This window comes from Tamandua tetradactyla, chromosome 2 (genome assembly GCF_023851605.1).
Source record: "Tamandua tetradactyla isolate mTamTet1 chromosome 2, mTamTet1.pri, whole genome shotgun sequence".
Classification (NCBI taxonomy): Eukaryota; Metazoa; Chordata; class Mammalia; order Pilosa; family Myrmecophagidae; genus Tamandua; species Tamandua tetradactyla.
The window spans coordinates 58,348,215-58,367,764 of record NC_135328.1 but is presented as its reverse complement, the minus strand read 5'-3'; the positions used below and the strand labels follow the sequence as shown (position 1 = coordinate 58,367,764).

At 51.0% G+C, this 19,550-nt stretch overlaps 1 protein-coding gene across 3 annotated transcripts in view; it reads right to left on the bottom strand.

The window, feature by feature from the left end:
- The window catches only part of PAX5 (paired box 5), a 201,535-nt gene that overhangs the window by 39,959 nt on the left and 142,026 nt on the right, over positions 1 to 19,550 (bottom strand). For all 3 annotated transcript variants that reach the window (XM_077147686.1, XM_077147688.1, XM_077147687.1), the window contains one exon: positions 12,069 to 12,170. In XM_077147686.1, the coding sequence (XP_077003801.1) occupies positions 12,069 to 12,170 (102 nt within the window). The remainder of the gene's footprint in view (positions 1 to 12,068; positions 12,171 to 19,550) is intronic.

Sequence of the window (19,550 nt, the reverse complement as noted above, 5' to 3'; positions counted from 1 at the left end):
CTGCTCTAACCTCAGTTTTTTCATCTATAGAATGGGGATTACAAAAGAACCTACCTCACAGGGCTGCTGTGAGGACTAAATAAGATAACCTAGGCAAAGCACTTAGTGCAACCCGTGGCATGCAGTAAGTACTCACCCAGCAGTAGCTATTACTCCCGGACAGTCAGCCCGACAGCAGGCAAGGTTTTCCCTTTCAGTTCTGTATTAGTTTCCAATTGTTGCTGTAATTTGTTACCACCAACCTAGGGGTCTAAAGGGATGCAAATATAGTATCTTACAGTTTTAGAGATCAGAAAACTGAAATGGGTCTTATTGGACTAAGATAAAGTATCTTCAGGGCAGGGTTCCTTCTGGAGGCTCTAGGCAGCAATCTATTCCTTACCTTTTCCAGCTTCTAGAGGCTGCTTACATTCCTTAGCTTGTGCCACGTGACTCTGGGCCCTGCTTCCACCATCATATGTCCTTCTCTGACACGGACACGTCTGGCTCCCTCTTATTAGGTCCCCTGTGATTACACTGGGCTCACCCAGATAATCCAGGAAAATCTCTCTACTCAGTCCTTAACTTAATCACATCTGCAAAGTCCCCTTTGCACATAAGGCAACATATTCACAGGTTTCAGGGATCAGGTGTAGGCATCTTTGGGACGGGCATTATTATACCCATCACTAGTTCTTACACAGCGAAAGGCCACCTGGTACCCCCCACTGCCAGCCCTGAGTGTAGCACCTCCCCCTGGCCTTTGCACTTTCACAGTCTCACACTCATTCCCCAGGGAAGCCTCAGTGGACCAGGATGCAGGGAGGGGCCAGACAGGTTGCCATATCGTGGCTCCGCTGGGAACAATCACCTAGGAATTCCAGATCAGCATTCCTCTCCCGGACCGTGAAAAGCAGAACCAGAAAACTGGCTGCTCTGATGGCATTCTCCGATGCCCTCCCTGACTAAACTGGGGGCCCCACCTTAGCTGGGACACCTCAGGAACAGGGCTTGCCCTCCACAAGGATGGATCGCCCAGGCTCTTTCAAAAAAATTCTTGCTATTGGTGCCAGATTTTTCTCCAAGTTGCTGATATGGCCTAACATGCACCAGGGTTAGGCATTCCAGGGCTGGGTTAAGTACTGTTAACAAAATCCCCCTAACCGGCAGAGCATTTACTGTGATCCAAGTGCTGTAATAAAGCACTTGGCCATGTCAACATATTCAATCCTCACAAGCACCCCATGCAACTTAGATACAAAAACGGAGGCCCAGGTTGACTAAGGAACTCTCCCAACCAAGGGCTCCCAATGCGGAAGTGCGGACATGGAACGTGACAGTGGGCAGTCCAACTACAGAACCCATGCCCTGGACCCTGCTCCGCACGCTGCCCCTTTCAAAGCACAGATTAGCCTTCCTCTTCTCGGGGCACAGGAGGTGCAGCCTGCAGCTGCCAGAGAGAGCCCCAGCCAAGGAGCTTGGATTCTAGCTGGCTATCAGTGCATCCATCTATCCTCAGGACTAGAAACTTTATGGGGAAGGAACCGCGTCACATTCACGCCAGAGCACCCTCCTCCCTCAGCACAGAGCCTGCACAAGGCAGTGCCAGCTAAGTGCCACCAGCACCTCACTGAATTTCTATGAATAAAATCTGCCGTTCTCCTACTGCCCACCCATCTGTGCATGCAGGACCACCCAGAACAGGTCTGCTCCTTCTGACCAGCTACGGACCGACTCAGTGTTGAATGTTAGTCCCCTGTGGCTTCTGCTGGGAACAGGAAAGGAGAACAGGGAGGCCTGGGTCACTTCTGTCCTTTTTTTTTTTTCAGGTGCATGGGTTGGGAAATGAATCCTGTCTTATTTTTAACTATTCAAGCTGCACTGGCCGGTTGGGCTAGTGCATGGCGTGGACTGTGGTGTAATTCCACACCCCACCCAGGCCAGCTTTCAGGGGATGGGGACTTGGGAAGCAGTCTGTGCAGTCACACAAGTGTCCACCTTCAGAAGGGCCCTGCTTTGGCTTAATGCTCTGCCGTTGCCGTCTTGAAATTCTTAATAATTTTGAGCAAGGGGCCCCACATTTTCATTTTGTACCAGGCCTCACAAATTATGTGGTGGACACTGCCTTCACCTCTGAGAGCTGCCCCGGGATGCAGTTGATGGGTCGTGCACAGCTATTTTCGAGGAAGCCTAGAACAGGGAAGGGGGTTGGGAGAGACTTTGGACTGGAGAGCTTCTGGACATGAAGTGCTAGAGATGGCTCCCCTGTTGCTACTTTGCTAGGTAGACCCATGCATACCTGGGTTGAAAGCCTCGTCTGGTCCTTAGGGTTTATCTCCTGGGTTCCTGTCCTCTCTACCTCCAGTCACAATCTGACTTGGCTATCAGGACTTAGGAGGAGAAGGCTCATGGCCCACCAAGGCTGCTCAGTCTCCTCAGGACACCCACATACTGGCTATGCACCTCCCACGTACCTCTCCTCTCTAACGCCAGAGCCCCAACCTCTAAGGGCCAGGCCTTAGAGACCACCAGGCCCAACCTCCCTCCATTCCACGCCATCTAAAGCTCAGGCCATCTACAAACACTTGCATTTCTTCTAAAGTAAATTCTGATTGTAACCTCTTAATCTCCTAAGAAGGCATCACAACACAGTCACTAATTTCCTTTTAAAGGAACACCATCACCAGTCAAGGCACATCAGATGACATCGAATCAGGAGCCCAAACACAGGCTCTCGGGTGCTGATGACTGGGCTGAATCTGGACCCTCCAGTCACCATAGGGAGCAGTCAGAGCCTGGGAGAAACTAACAAGGGAGCGAACACAGCAACTCCAAGCTCGCCTAGTGCTGGACACCAGCCTGGGCCGGGCAGTGAGCACCTGGTTTCGTACAGGCCCCTCTTCACCACACAGGATGCTTCTTGCCCAACCTTGCAAGAAGGATCTGACATCAGTAAGAAAAGACTTCTCTAGCCCCCGCTTGAGTTGGATGTGCCCCACCCCACTTCCATTGCTCCCCAGATGGAAACTCTGCTTATGATGATGTGATAAATCATCACATCATGGGTGTAACACAGGGATCTGTGGTGTCTCTCTTGCCCTAAGGGTCTAGATTGCAAAGTTTGTAAGCACCCATCGCAGCCTGGCAGCTCTGAAGGCAAGTCCTTGCTGGCTCACAGCAGTTTTATGGGATTCTCTGATGGGTATGTGGGATTAGCACATAGGAAGACTTAATTCCTTCAGCTCCATCCACTCAGGTCCTTAGATGTCATCAAACTGCAGACGACAGCCCAGCGCTGTTTGTTTTGTCATCTCCCAGTCCCAAATCCGAAGGGAAGCCGGAAACATTTTCTGCCCACTTTGAGCAGAGGCGGCAGGGTTCTGGGAGCCCCGAGGTGCAGATCAGCAGACATGGCTGGTAGTGACTCAATGACAGGGCCACAAAACCTCTTAGGGAGTGTCTAGACCAATCTTACTACCTCTGCCTCCTCTTTTCAAAGAGAACAGGAAGTCCCAAGGTCACATCTCAAAGTCAAGTGGGCCCTTGATGCCGCCAACATCCTTTCCAGAATTGTTTTTTGCCACTCTCTCCTTCCCAAATGCAGCAAAGAACTCTTGAAGCCCTCATGAGGGTGTCAGCTGCTCCCTGATACCAGCGTCACTTCAATGTGGGATTCCTGGGAGCTTTATTCACATGGACTGTCCCAATCAGACCACTCCAGACCCCAGAATCACATCCAAATCTGCCTGGGGTGAGCCGGCCATCAGTCAAGGCTACTGGCCACATCACTTTCTGTCCCAGGGGCTTCCAGGGGTTGAGGCCTGGGTGCTGGCTGAGGCCCTTCCTGCGTCTCCTGACAGCCCCCAAGGCCTCAGTCTCCCACAGCTCCTCCCTGCTCTCCTGTCCCTCTGGGTCTTCTCACGTGCTGGTCCCTCATCTAAGAATATCCCTCCAACCTCTCAGACTGGCAAATTCACCCTTCAAGGTCCAGCTCAAATAACCTCCTCTAGAAAGCCTTCCCTGATTTCCCCCACCTCCCTCCCATCGTCCCAGAAGACCTAGTAGACCCCTACCCTGCATTTCCTCAGCACCTTGTACATTCTTCGGTTTTCGCTCTTAACAGAGCACATGGGGATGACTTTTTTTATGCCTGCCTTCCCAACTAGACTCTGAGCTTCCTGAGGGCAGAGGTGGGGTCTGTAACCCCACACCTAACCCAAAACGAGTACCCAGTGTTGCTCAGGAAAGGTTTGAGGAATGAATGGATGAACAAATGAATGGCTACCTGTCACTCCATTCCAGCTATGTCTGGCACTACCTGGAGGGGTGGGGGTGATGGTGTCCGTTCTACATTCGTGGTGTGGCAGAGTGACGGGGGGCCCACTAGAGGGCAGCAAAGAGTCAGAAACGAGCAACAGGTGAGTAACCCAGAGCCTGGGTGAGGTGCGCAAAGGTCTGGGGTGTCCGTGGGGGGTGCTCAGAGAGGACCCAGGCCACAGGACCACGAGGATTCCTGGCGAGGGGCTCCGGAGGAAATTCAGGAGTAGGGAGAGGCAGGAGTGAAGAGCAAGGGCCCTTCATTCCCTGAGCAAACATTCCTCAAGCACGGAGGCACCTGGAGCACACAGCCGCGGGTCGGTCTCTCCACCAAGTTCTCACCAGGCTCCTGCTGGCCCCCAGGAAGCTCCCTCCTTCCCAAGCCTGTGTATTCACAAACCAGGCAGTCTGGCTTACATTCCAATTATGGGGAACGTTCTTTCTTCGTTCACAGGTCCTGGCCTTGCCTGTGCAAGATACATTTTACTTCTGATTCACAGGCCAGGCAAGGGCCAGAGGAAATGCGTGTCTGTGACACACAGGGAGTCCCTGGCCGAGCCAGACTGGGATCCAGGTGTCCGTCCCCCTCCGCCGTTCCCCACCCATCCCATTCCCTAAGTCTGCATGCCTTCCACAGGGCACGCCCATCCAGTGGGCAGGCTCAAAATCAGGGACCAGCCTGCTGTGGACAGACAAGGGAAACCCTCTCCTCCTTCCTTCTAGAGCCTCAGTGTCCTTACCTCCCACGGCTGGTGCCTCACACTGCACCTCCATCAGCACATGATCCTTAAAACCAACAGACAAGACAGGACCAGAGCTCACGGAGCTCGTGCGTGGTCGGACAGCCAAGAAGAGGTAAAACCATGTTCTTTCCCAGGGTGCCCATCACTTCCCTTGGAGCAATCCACATCTCTCTCTCTCTCTCTCTGACCCAGACCTTGGCCTGACCTGCTTTTGCCATCTATCCGCAAAGGCCCTCACCTGGAAGTCCATCTGCCTGACCTCCAAAGCTGACGAATCTAAATCCTAACCTTCTGCGGCACCTTTCTCCTCCCCAGCCAGCTCCCCCGCCTGCCAATCCCATTCACACAGGCCGTGGCCTGCGGCAACCACTGGGCTCAGCTCCCAGCCTCACCCCAGCGCCCTCCACTCTGCTCTTCGGGTGGCTGAGCGTGGGCCTCTGAAGGCCCGGCTTGGCCAGATCGCCTTCTTAGGCCGGGCCGAGTCCAGGTGGCATCTCCGTTTTCTCGAGGCTCTCAGCATTCAGTCTCTCCCCACCCCTGCCAGCCAGCGCACTTGTTTGTGATCAGATTCTTCCCTAATTGGTTCTCCCATTGACCCATGGGCTCGGTGGGGATGAGCTCTGCTGGAGAGCTCTGGATTTATGGCAGCTAGGCCAGGCCAGCTTCAGGCATGCCTGCAAGACTCCTCTCACCCATACCCCCTAAGCTCAGATTCCCGAATAAACAATAGCAGTAATAGCAATAACACTTTGATGGCATTTAATATGTGCTAGGCAAAGCTCTAAGAGGTTTTACATCATTCAGTACTGAGTGTCTTTATCATCATTCCTATTCCATAGATGAGGAAGAAACTAAGACACAGAGAAGTGACGTAACTTGTTCCAAGTCACATAGCTACTGAGAAGTAGAACGACGGTTGACTACTGGGCAGTCTGGCTCCAGAATCCATGCCCTTGACTATCCAGTCCTCCCACCGCCTCTCTATCTCAATCCAACACCCACACCATGCCCAGCGATGGTCAGCCTCGGCACCCCAGCTCTCATCGCTCTACCCCAGGCCCATGGGTGCCACAACAGATTGACTCTCGCACTGGCAGCCCAGCCCAAAGCCCCCTCTCTCATTTCAACTAGTTTCCCGAGCGCTACCCTGTACCAGGTACTCTGCCAGGAACCAGCAGCACAGCAGTGAAAAAAACCAGCAGCACAGCAGTGAACAAAACCAGCAGCACAGCAGTGAACAAAACAGACACAGCCTCTGCCTTCGTGGGCTGCGCAGCCCAGAGGGGAAGGCAGATGAAGAATGAGTCAGCCAGGCAAAGACACAAACGGACATTTGCACACCAATGTTTATAGCAGCGTTATTTACAATTGCAAAGAGATGGAAACAGCCAAAATCTCCATCAACAGAAGAGTGGCTAAACAAACTGTGGTATATACATACGATGGAATATTATGCAGCTTTAAGACAAGATAAACTTGTGAACCATGTAATAACATGGATGGACCTAGAGAATATTATGCTGAGTGAATCCAGCCAAAAACTAAAGGACAAATACTGTATGGTCCCACTGTTGTGAACGGACATTCGAGAATAAACTTGAAATATGTCATTGGTAACAGAGTTCAGCAGGAGTTAGAAACAGGGTAAGACAATGGGTAATTGAAGCTGAAGGGATACAGATTGTGCAACAGGACTAGATACAAAAACTCAAAAATGGACAGCACAATAATACCTAATTGTAAAGTAATCATGTTAAAATACTGAATGAAGCTGCATCTGAGCTATAGGGTTTTTTTTTTGTTTTTGCTTGCTTGTTGGTTTGTTTGTTGTTGTTGTTTTTTACTATTACTACTACTTTTATTTCTTTTCTTTATATTAACATTTTATATCTTTTTTTGTTGTGTGGCTAGTTCCTCTAAACTGATGCAAATGTACTAAGAAACAATGATCATGCATCTATGTGATGATGTTAAGAATTACTGAGTGCATATGTAGAATGGTATGATTTCTAAATGTTGTGTTAATTTCTTTTTTTTCTTTCCGTTAATAAAAAAAAAAAAAAAAAAGAATGAGTCAGCCAATAACTGAATTACTTCCAGTGTGTTTAGAATGAATGAAAAGAACAGGATGCTTTTGAGGGAGAATGATGGGGTCCTGGTTTAGATGTTCCTGGCATTTTGACCTGAAGTCCCAGAGACAGGAGTCAAATAAAAGGCCTGTGAGACAGAGCCCTGAGATGAACACACAGGACAAGGTCGTAGATGGGGCAGGTGAGACAGAACCGCGGGTGTGTCAAGCAGGACAGGGCCTGGACAGGGCACGTGGGGCAGCCGTGGGAGGAGGATATTCCTTCACCTGTTCAGCTCAAAGATGTTTACTTTGTTTTTTCAACTCACTCAAGCCAAAAGGCAGTGCACTCTCCTTCCTTTATCCTCCAGCCCAGATGTCATGGCAATATCGGTCGGGTTGCATACACATCTTTCGGCAGGAATCAACTAGTTCCACCCACATAGACATGCTATGGAATCTTTGGCGCAAAACTTTTGGCATTTGCTGGCGCTTGATGAAAATGAAATCTGAAAGCTGTCTTTATTCTAAGTTGATGCAATATGCTTCATTTGTTTTATTCAACATAACTGATCAGCAAAGGGTTATATAGAGTTTGCAGAGCTGCAGAAACAGAATTATAAACACTAGAGAAGAATCAGCAGCAGCACTGGGCAGGCGTGGGGATGCTGTGGAGCCAAAGGGGTAGCCAATGCCTTGATGGCAAAATCAGGGCTGAAAATAAACATGCGTCCAAGCCAAGAAGCTGACATTAAGTACAGAAATGCAACGTCTTTTATTTCAGGCGGAGAAGTTCAACTGCCCGAATAAGTGTTCCCTGGAGGCAGTCCCTCCTCTATTTCCCAAAAGCAAACGCCTTCCCTTACAGATGGAAGAGGTGACATCCAAAGGTTTCCCAAAGCCTGTGGTGGGAAAACAACCCAGAAGATTTCCAGTTTCCCTTTGGACCGTACTGCCAGCCAACCAGAGGCGATGGGAAAAGACTGTTCTTACACTGAAAAAGGATCCTCAGGGAGACAAAGTGGGATGAACAGATCCCCCAAAGCCTTGCCCAGCCTGCTGCACCAACCTACACCCTGCCAACCCACCCCCGGGGGCTCTGAAATGCTGTTGCCCTCACTACCACCCGATCGAGAGGTGAATGCCTCCCAGATTCAGAAGCCCAGGAGGTTATAGATCAGAAATCTGAAATCCTCAAACAGGATGCGGCAGGCTGAAAAACAGCCCTCCAAAAGATAGCTGGGCCCTAATCCTGGGAACCCAGGAATGTTATTTGATACGGGGAAAATAAAAAGGGGAGGGTCGTTGTCGATGTGATTAAAATGGGGAAATTCTCCAAGATCATCCAGGTGGGTTTTAAATGCACCCACATGTAAACTTATAAAAGAGAAGCAGGGAGAGACTGGACACCCACAGAGAGGAGAAGGCCTTGTGAAGATGGAGCAGAGAGATTTGGAGGTGCTGGCCCTGGAGGGTGGGGTGAAGCAGCCGCAAACCAAGGACCGCTGCAGCCACTGGAAGCTGGAAGAGGAAAGCAATGGATTCTTCCCAGAGCCTCCGGGGGCGTGTGGCTCTGCCGACACCTTGATTTCAACCCAGTGATCCTGATTTTAGACTTCAGGGCTCAAGAACTGAGAATATATTTCTGTTGGTTTAAGCCACCCAATTTCTGGGACTTTATTACAGCAGCCACAGGAAACAAACACAAAAATTAACATAATTTCCCCTCTTTCCATCTCTCCCTCATGCCGCTCTCTCCCCATCCCTTAGCCATTGCTCACAAAAAGTACCCCCTATGGGCTGGGGGCTGTGAAGGGGCAAAGGACTAATGAGGCAATGGGCCCGGACTCAGTGAGCTCGCCTCCCCGTGGGGGGGGCCGGATGCAGGCATCGCTAACTGGGACCCAGGCACCCTCGGCCACCAGGTTCTACGGAGCCAGAAGCAAAGCATGATCCCCCAGAGAAGGGCCACAGGGCTTCCCAGGGTAGGGGATACCTGCCCTGAAGGGGGAAGCTGGATGTCAGTAGGCCCAGGCAGGCAGTGTTCCGAGACAAAGGCATGGAGTGGGGAAGGACACTGAAGGGTAGGAGCATGAAGTTTGTTGGGAATCAGCAAACTCTCAGGGAGGAGGCAAGGCTGGGAGAGGAGGCTGAGGGCTCCTGCTTGGTACACAGGAGGGGTCTCTCTGTTCTGTGGGTCAAGCCTGGGGACAGAGCCAGCAAAGTCACCCTAAAAAACAGAGATTTGGAAATAATGTCCAAAAGATGTACAAATAGTCTAGACATTAGGGAACAGGAACTAAGGACCAGGGCTACCAAGCTTGGAATCCCAGCCCTGACGCCAGACCTGGCCCAGAACAAGTGCTGGGGATGCAGGAGGGAAGGGAGCAAGGTGGAGGCAGGAGGACCAAGAGGAAAACCAGAGGGAAGAGGGGCTGCTGAGGAGGAAGGAGTGGAGGGTGAGAGGAGGAGGAAGACGTGGGACCCAGGGCAGCAGACCCCCTGCCAGGATGCTTGTCTGCCGCCTCACACCCGTGCTCACCCACCCTCTGGGCCAGCGACAGCCCCAGGTCCCGTGGCACCTGGCCGGCCCTGTGGACGCCCCTGCCCGGCTGCTGCCACAGGCTTGGTTAGGCCACAAGCACCCTTGCTCGGGGCTGGGTCCTACTGCCACGGTTAATGGGCAATGGGCGAGAAACCACCATCCATTCCCACTGGGGGCTCTGTCAGGCCCTCGGCCATTTGGGTCATTAGGGCTGGAGGACTCCCAAGAGATGGAAGGCAGGCTTTGGTGGATAAACTCAGGAAAGTTCAGCTGGTTCTTTGAACTCGGCCCCTCTGGGGTTTGCAGTGGGGAGCTGGGAGGCCAGCTGGGGAGCCTCTGCTTCACCTGCCGGCATGCCTGTGGGGACAGAGCCCCAGGGCAGCTCCAGCCTTCCTGTTCTCCCGTCCTGGAGAAGCGCCAGTGGATAGATTCAGAGAGCACAGCCAGGCAGCACAGTGGGGCAGAAGCTGCAGGGAGCAGGAGGGCAAGACCCGGGCCTAGCTGCAAAGCCATGCACTGCCTGCCAAGTTCTAACTTCTCTGGGCCGCAGTGTCACCTTCCAGAAAGAAGGGATGACACGCCATCCTTGCCCACCTCGCAGGTGAGATTAAAGAACTCTGGGGACCGTACTTTACAGTCTCTGAGGCGCTGCATAAATGCAAGAAGACCTTAATGGATATTGTGTGGGCTCCTTCTCCCAAGGCTGCCCTGACTTGCCGAAGCCTGGAGAGTAATAAGGGGCCCTCTGGGGTGAAGGGATGGTGAGCACCCCACCACCTCTGCCCTGTGTGCACTATTTCCCTAAGATCTGCCTGGGACACTCCTAGCAGCAGAAAAGGCAAAGGCTTTGCGGGAGAGAACTGGCAGCACCCCCCCCCCCCCCCGCCAGTACTGGCAAGGCCCAGGGCAAGAGTCTAAATGGAGGCCATTTCCCATATGCTTCATATTTAACAGCCATAAATCAAGCTAACAAACCGTTAAATGAAATATGTTCTATCCTCCTACCTTGTTAAATACAACTTCATAGCAACCTGGAAGGCCAGGATCAAATTTAGAGTGCTTGCCTTCCTGTGTTCCGTGCCAGGGCAGGGCTGCATGGAAAGCTCAGCCCTGGTTGTGGTCTGCTCACTCTTCTGCCCACCCCCAGCTCTCACATCCAAGCTCTGTCTGCACCCCCATAAAGAGCCAGTCCCCAGGCAGCCCTGGGGAAGAGGCTGGAAGGGGACTGGAGTTGTTGGACAGGGCCCCAGGGTGGTCTAGAAGGAGGGGCACAGCTTCTAGTGGACATGTCCCCTTGGCCCTGCAGACTCCCTGGCTCAAGGGGAGGGCCACTGTCCCAGCAAGGCCAGGGCAGAGCCCACTAAAGAACGGGGACCGGGACAGGGTGGCTCTGACCAGCTGCCAGCCCTGGCTCTGCTCCTCCTTGCTGGATGTCTTGCACACATCCCAGCCCTTCTCTGGGCTCAGTTTCCTCAGCGATAAAGTGGGATGAATGATCCCTCCTGCCTACTTCTCACAGCTGTTGTGAGGCTCCGGAGAGAAAGCAGACAGGGTTGGGAGGGAGTGAGAGAACCAAGCCGGTGTTTTCAGATGCCCCATGAGAGTCAGTAGGAGGGGGTGAGCTCCTAGAGGCCCAGGACCCAAATGTGCCCCTGTAAGGGATCCAGAAGAGATGATACCAACCCATAAAGAAGAGTAACAACAGCCAACAAAATCCTAACTTTTCCCCATTTTTTTTAAACACCTTTCACAAGGGGATACTCTGGGTCACATTTTTGCTAGTGCCCTGAGTGGATGGCCAACACCACGGTGAAGTTTTGTCTTGTTCCCACACCACCCTACAAAGGAAGGAGACATGGGGCCATCCTTTCCAAATATCTTGAAAGAACCCGGACACATCAATGGCCCAAGGGGATCAGGTTTCAATGTCATCACAGTGTTCAGTTTAGGTCAAGTGACAAACCCATGGGCCAAAGTCCTGTCTGTCCTGTGCACGCCATCCTAAACCTCAAGGAGTAAGTCCTCGGAGAGCATCTCAGGGCTCCACCTGTCCCCGTCACACAAAGTGAGTGGGGACATGGGGGGGGGAAGGGGCTCCACTCCACACTGGCCGGATGACCTTTGGTCAGGGTCTGTACCCCTCTGTGTCCGGGATCCCTATGTGGCCATGGAGGGTCATTTGAGTGACAGCCACGGCCCCCCCACACCTCTGATGTCCTCCCAGTGTCACAGGCTGGTCCCAGCCTCTGCCGCAGGCTCAGCTGCAGAGAAAGAGGCCACCAGAGCAGACCTCTGCCTGATTTATTCAGGTCTGCTTCTCGGAAGCGTAGAGGTCACCTGGGCTGTTTGGGGGGCAGCACTCCCACCGAAACCCCATCCACTGCCTGCTGCGGAGACACCAACAATACAAACTCACCAGGCACCATCCCTGTCAGCGTTGGCGCTGAGTAGCTGCCCTGTCCGGCGGGGGGGACGTGCGGAGGGTACCCGGGGAGGGTCGTGCTCGCCAAGTCGCGGCCTGAGGAATCAAAGCAACAAATCAGGAAGTGAGCATCTCCACGGCCAGCCGCTCATGTCCACAGCTCCTGGGACGTTTCTGCACATTTGTCACATCTGGACACTCAACACCAAAGGGCCTTCAGCTCCACCTGTCACTCATTTGTGCTCACATGCACACACCTTCACACACATGCACACACACTTCCAACCACCCTGGGTCCACCCAGCAAGAATCCTAGGGGTGAGGCGACACAGATGCTAACACGCCTCCGGCCTGCCCTCATTCCAGCCAGCTCCCTCTCCACACCTCTGCTTCTGCTGAGCCCTCTGTGCCATGTGTCCTCAGCTCCACCTGCCCCCGGCCCACACCTCCAGCCTTCCAAAGAGCTCAAATGCCTCTGCCTTTTCCTGCACACCACCCCACTGGGCAGGGGGCACACTGCCTCAGACCCCTACAGCTGCAGACCTGGCCTGGTGCAGAATTCTTCCACCTTTGGACTAGAGTTCTTCATTCACTTAGTGAATACACAGGAACGACCTCCTATATACCAAGTCCTGTTCTGGGACCTAGGGACACAGAGGCAAACAAAACACACAAGCCCACGGCCCTCAAGGAGCAGACAGTCCAGTGGGGGTATCCAGCTTTCCACAGGCTCCCAGCTCCCAACCCGATACGTGGGCCAGAAAACCACAGGGCCCAGCACACAGGAGGCTCTCAGTGAATACATGTGTGAATGAATGGAGCATCCAAGCATGCCTGGGTCCAGCCCTTGTGAAAGATAACCCAAGGTAGCAGGGCTTTGTCAGAGAGACACGGCCAAGGTATATCGTCTCTTAGGGAAAGAGCAGTGGCTTATAGCCCTTTCAAACCCCAAGTGCCATTTATGTGTACGTAACAAGGGGGTCCTGGATAAGACCTAGAACCTAAACCTGAGGAAATCAGACTGTTCTGCGATCAGCTGTGGGGTCCTGAGAACTAGACCCCACCCTGGTGGGGAGAAATGGTGGCTGTACCTGAAGAGGACGGATGCACCCACCGTCAGCTGTCTTGAAAATGGGCACGGAAAGAGGTGGCCTCGGGACTAGGGGAGGAGGAAGGGGAAGCCAGAAGAGGGCCAAGGGTGTGTGGTGAGCAGCTCCTGGTGATGCAGAGCCTGCTGAGCTCCAGAAGCACCCCCAAAGCCTTTCCCCGGGGCCCAAAGGGGCAGTGCAGGCAGTGCATGGCTGTGGAGCCCTCGCCTCAGGTGGGTGACCCTGAGTTGGTGGCCACAGGAGAGGGACTACCTCTGACCAACACCCCAGGGCATCCGAGGCCCGCATACCCTATGACCCGTGACTGCCCCTGAAGGAACCAACAGTCCTCAGAAACTGCCCAGCCCCCAGCCCTGGGCCACCTCACCTCACAGGGTTCTGCTCCCTCTCCAGAACCTTACAGAACACCAGGCAGAGCACTGCCAGGCAGGAGGCTCCCTCACGCCCTCAGTTCACCACGGCCCTGGCTTTGGATCCCGCATCCTGGCTTGAGACCAGCATGACTCACGTCGCCTCACATGAGGATTTGTTACAGGCAAGTCCTCGATTCCCTAAAAGAACTGCAACCAATCTGACTGCCCAGGAGAGCTGAGATTAAACAGAAAACTGAGGTCAGCTGAACTGACCACACGATGAAGGTGGGCTAAGGAGGGAGGGCCGCCCCTCCCCAGCCTCCTCCTGCCACCCCTCCTCCTCCACCTCAATCCCCACGACCCTTCACAGCAGCTCCTCTCTTCACAGAGGGCAAGCTCCAAGAATCGGGTTTACACACCCCAAGGTCAGCGCGGCACAGGCCCACGTATTTGTTAAGTGAATGAAAGAAGCCACCCTGCTTGAGAAGGAGTGGTTCTCTGAGACCACTGTATCCCCCTCCACCCACAGTCAAGAAATAGTGCAGGAAAGGCTCTTGGAGCTCCTTTGTCCAATGCCCACTGCCATTTTGCAGATGGAAAAACTGAGACCCCGGGGTGAAATGACAGGCCCAGGTCTCACAGGGAAGAGGCACAGAGCAGGTATCTCAGCCCATGTTTCCTAACTGAGCCCGGGACTCTCCTTCACCTCAAGCAGCATCATGATGGCAGTGTCTTTTCCCACAGTTGTTAGAGAGATACAGCGACACAGGAGGAGTGCTGAAAAGACGCCTGAGGACGCGCAGTGGAAGCAAGTATCAAACTACCCAGTGCAAGATCGAAATGTCCACAACCAGGTGGAGAAGACAGCCGAAGGCGGGGCGTCGTGACGGGCTCGGGATCCCTGCATCCAGGGAGCAGCCCCAGCCTCACGCCCTGATGACGACAGCCACCACCACAAATACCGGCCTAGAGATTATATGAAACACTAGGCTCTGCTCTGCAGATTTAAAATCATTAACTTATTTAACCTTCAACAGCTCTGTGAGGTAAGGTACTGACACTATTCCCATTTGACAGAAAAATGGGGCATGGAAAGGTCAGGTAACTCGTCCAAGGTTCCACAGTAAGGGCCTTGATGTGAACCCAAGCCATCCAACGCCCAGGCCCACGCATTTACCCACTCCGCCCCGCAGCCGTGCGCATGGAGACAGCTGGACTTCTGACCACAGAGCAGAGGCTCCACGTATGTCTCAGCTGGGACAACAAGGCGGAGCCTCGTGCCCAGGCCACGCTGTCACCACTACTTTCTGGCTCACTCTTGCGGAAGGAAATTCAACTCTGCGGTTATCAGGGGTGTGAGTGCTGGGGTGGGGGCCCAGACCATACCAGAGGGAGGCCAAATCTACCTCCTAAAAGATGGCAGGTGCTTTCCTGGTGCGGGAGCTCACACACACCAGGCCTTACCCAGGCTTACATCCCACCTACCTGGGGTGGACAAAGGGGTCCTTAAAGGGGAAGGATCTTGCCTCAAATGAGGCAAGGTTGGGAATGGACTCGGTTTTCCTGCTCCTGGGCTCGGGTTCTTCCTGCACAGGGGCTCTTTCTCTCGGATATGTCTGAACCCCACCAGTTTCTGCCGCCATTGTGCATGCTTTAAAACCTTGAACCTTAGAGCAAGGGCCCTCACCAAAGCATTCAACCCAAAAAGTCTGATAAAGAAAGAAATAAAAGGAACCTAGGTAAAGGAGGAGGAAGGAATCGATAAAGAAAAAGCAGAGAACAATGCATTAGGAAAGTGGACACAAAAATAAATACAACCAAGAATTGTTATTTGAAAAGGCCAATAAAACAGACAAACCTAGGGCAAGGTTCAAAAGAGAAGATACAAATATCAAGATAAGGAACGAGGAACAGATAAAGCCAGAGACAGGAAAGATGATTAAAAAAAAAAAATAAGGGGCGGGCCGCGGTGGCTCAGCGGGCAAAGTGCTTGCCTGCCATGCCGGAGGACCTCGGTTCGATTCCCGGCCCCAGCCCATGTAAAAAAACAAACAAACAAACAAAATACAATAAAACAAGAAAATGTTTAAAGATGTTTCCCTTTCTTCCTCCCATCCTTCCTTCCTTCTCTCTGTCTTTCCTTCCCTTCCTCCCTAAAAAAAAAAAAAAAAAAAATAAGCAAATGCATGAGCACTCAACCACAATAATAAATGTGGAAATATCAACAAAAGGGGCCATTTTCTAGGAAAGTGTGAATTACCAAAATTAACTCAAGAACACTGGATAACTCTGGAAGAAATGGAAAAAGTTGTTCTTTTAAAAAATAAGCACTTAGTCCACCTAGTCCTCCTGTCTATTTCGACAAGTTTTTTGTTATGGTTCTGTTTTTGGAAAGTTATTTTGAATCTTCAAGGGACTCATAATAACTCTGTATTTAACCTGTTTCGGGACATAAAAAAATAAATCATCCCAATTAATTTTGCCAAGTGAGCATATTCCTGATATAAAAATTTAACAAACAGCACAAAAAATGAAAATTAAAGGTTAATCCCACAATTTATCAATGCAGATGCGAAAAAAACTATATTCCTAAATAACTATTGCCACACCAACCAAACAATCTCATGAGAGAACAATACGTCACGAGAAAGTAGTTTATTCCAGTTAGGCAATGAAGGTTGAATATTAAAGCATAGGTTGCATAGGTTGAAATATTATATTAATATATCAAAGGAACAAAACCATATAAAAAATGCTGAAATCCCTTTGCTAAAATTTGGACTTAATTCCTTACAATAATTCTTATTAAACAGGAATAGAAAGACACTTCTTTGACCTGATATTGATCTAAAATCTACCATCACCATCATATTTGACTGGTGAAATACTTGAAAATGTTAATTACTATTATGTTTAAAGTTTCAAAATATTTAATTCCTATTACAGTCAAAACACACGAGGACACCTGTTATTAATCTAACATTGAAAATTGTCCTGAAAGCCCTACCCAGTGCAATAAAACAAGATAAGGACATGAAGGATGTCCATACGGCGAAAACAAAAATTATCATTATTCAGATATACTGTGGACCTGGGAAATTCAAGAAAATCAGCTTATCTATTAGAACCCATGAAAAAGTCTGGTTTTTAGATTCAGTAGCTCCCCATTGCCTAGTCGATTAAGCACAGATTTTTCAGTTTGGCGTCCTCAATCTGTTCCCCACCCCCCACCCCCATTCCGACCTTCCCAGCCTCATCACCTAGTGCTTTCCCATGACAGTCCCCAAACCTGCCTCACACTTTCCCATTTCCATGCCTTGGCTCAAGCTGCTCCCCCTTCAGATTGCCCTTCAACCACTCCTACCAACTAAACCTTCTACCCAGTCTCCAAGTTTCACTCTTAGAAGCCTCTCCTCTGTGAACCTGTTCTGAGGCGCTGCCAATCCCTGCGGTCTCTAACTTTCCTGAAGGTCCCCTTTGCCCCACCCATCCCCCCGTGCAAAGGCGTATCACACCGGGGGGTACCAAACTAGAGATGATAAGACGAATAATGACAATATAGCACTTTGTGCCAGGCGCTCTTATATGTGCTTTACATTCATTAACCCTTTAGATTATCACAACACCCCTACGGGGTTCGAATAATTATTGCGCCCACTTTATAAAAGAGGAAATCAAGGAAGGAAGAAGCTAAGTAACTTGCCTAAGGTCACCCAGCTAATAGCAAACAGAGCTGAGACTTGAACCTAGGCGTCTGGGCTCCAGCTAAGCCTCTATTGGCGGACAGAAGGTGGAAAGGAAGCAAAGGAGAAAGCGAGCAAAGCAGGAGGGTTGAGAACTGGGAGGGGCAATTATTCAGGTTGGCAGCTGGAAGGGGTGAGCATTTTAAAGTAGGGAAGAGAGAATGGGGGCCAAAGACAGACTGTCAGAGACCAAAACACAGTGTGGGTGCCAAAAGCCCTTCCTGGAGTAAACACACCAATATTCATCTGCCAGATGATGAGCTTGTAACTGCACAATGTCTAGCACACGGAAAGCACTCAATAGCTGCTTGTGGGAGATCCAGGACCAGAGGGCCAGCCAGGAGCTGCTACTGAGCTGAGTCTCAGTCTGCTACTGAATTGCTGTGGGACTCTAGGCAAGTTGCCCCCTCTCTGAGCCTCAGTCTCCCTCAAATTTTAAAAAAAGAGCTCTTAACTCAATGATCTCCAAGAACCCCTGAAGCTCACACTGGTCTCATGGTGAATATACACACAGGGTAATTGAGCTGAGAATGTATTTTTCTACTCTAAAGATTAACCACACCCACAGCTCTGGAACTTACATAATCAATCTAGTAATGTGTGAAGCTGCCTGGAGGAGGCTACAGGACAGGTACATTCTCCTTGTAGCCACGGACAGGCAGTTCTCTGAGCTGCCAGCCTCCTTGGGGCCTCATGTGGGCTCAGGAAAGGATCAAGCTGGCACTCATTCCATTCCAGTCCCAGCTCCCAGGCGGCCAGGACGGCAGTGTGCACTAGGAGGGCAGGTCACACAGTCTCCAACTAATTCTGCTTCCAAGAATCCTATTACCAGTGAGCTCCTTTGTGGTCTCCATACCTTTGGTTTTCTCCAGCTAATATCCCCAGAACCAGAGGCTGTGGCTTACAGTTGCATTTACCCCTATTGGGCTGTTCACAAAAAGAAAGGGCTCTGCACTGCCACTCATGGCAGGCAACAAAGAGGAGCGGTAGATGGTTTTCTGTGTCATTTCCAATCTTTCACACCCTGACTCCATGTCAGGCACTGGGGTAGGCTTACTCACGAGTTTTATTCCAATTAATCCCCAATTGTAAAGTTCCCAATAGGACGGGCCACAGTGGCTCAGCAGGCAAGAATGCTCGTCTGCCATGCCAGAGGACCCGGGTTCGATTTCCGGTGACTGCCCATGTAAAAAAGAAAAGAAAAGAAAAGAATTCCCAATATAAACCTTATGGGACTCTGTTGGGGAGTCACAGGGAAAGCTGGCTGTGGCCCAATATGGAAAGGAAGGTCACTGAGCACAGTGGTTGAGTATAGAGTCTGACTGCCTCGGCTTTCTTTCTTGCTTTACCTTGAGAAATTTCCTTAGTCACGCTCAGTCTCAATTTTCTCATTTGTAAAATGGATAGCACTTATATAGTTTATAAAGAGCAAACTATGAACCAGGTGCTCTCTGAGTGATTCTCTCACATATACATGAACTCATTTATTTCTTACAGTAATCCTGTAAGATAGCTACTATGATTCCTGTTTTACTGATGGGGAAACTGATGCACAGAGTTTGCCTGACTTGCCCAAGGTCACACAGCTAGTAAGAGATTCAGGTGTCTAACCCAGTCAGCCTGGCTCCCAGGTCTGCACTCTCTACCCCTACACTGTGCCATCTTTGCAATAAAGGTAACATGCCTCTTTTTTCATGGGACTGTTGCGAAGAGTGAGTGAGCAAATGCATGCAGAACGCTTGGGGTGGTGCCAGCCCACAGTGAGGACTTGTGGGATATTAAATTCTTGGCCCCAATCCTTTGCCCCATGCTCTAGCTGCTGTCTTCGTAGGTCCTTCTACCAGAGGCAGCGTTATTTCTCTACCCCTTAAGTTTGGGTTCAGCCATGTGCCTTGCTTTGGCCAACAGGATGTTAGCAGACACTGGGCACCCAGAGACCTGAGACGTGCTGTCATTGTTTTAAGCCACTCAGTTTTGGGGGTGGTTTGTCAAGCAGAAGTATCATGGCAATGGCTGATTGATACAGACTTAATACACGTCACCTATTTTAGTTTTCATCATTATTCTCTGCTAAAGAGCATGCTTCCTGAGAACTCTGAAGAACACCTATCCATACCCAAGCAGAGGCTGGACACCATCTGGTGGGAAAACTACAGTGTGAATTCATAGTGTGAAATCTGCAAATAACAAAACCCTGAGCTAAGGATTCTGTGACCCTGAAAGACATGGGCATTTCCAGTCTCCCAGTTCCTCTGCTAACATGTTCCAAGC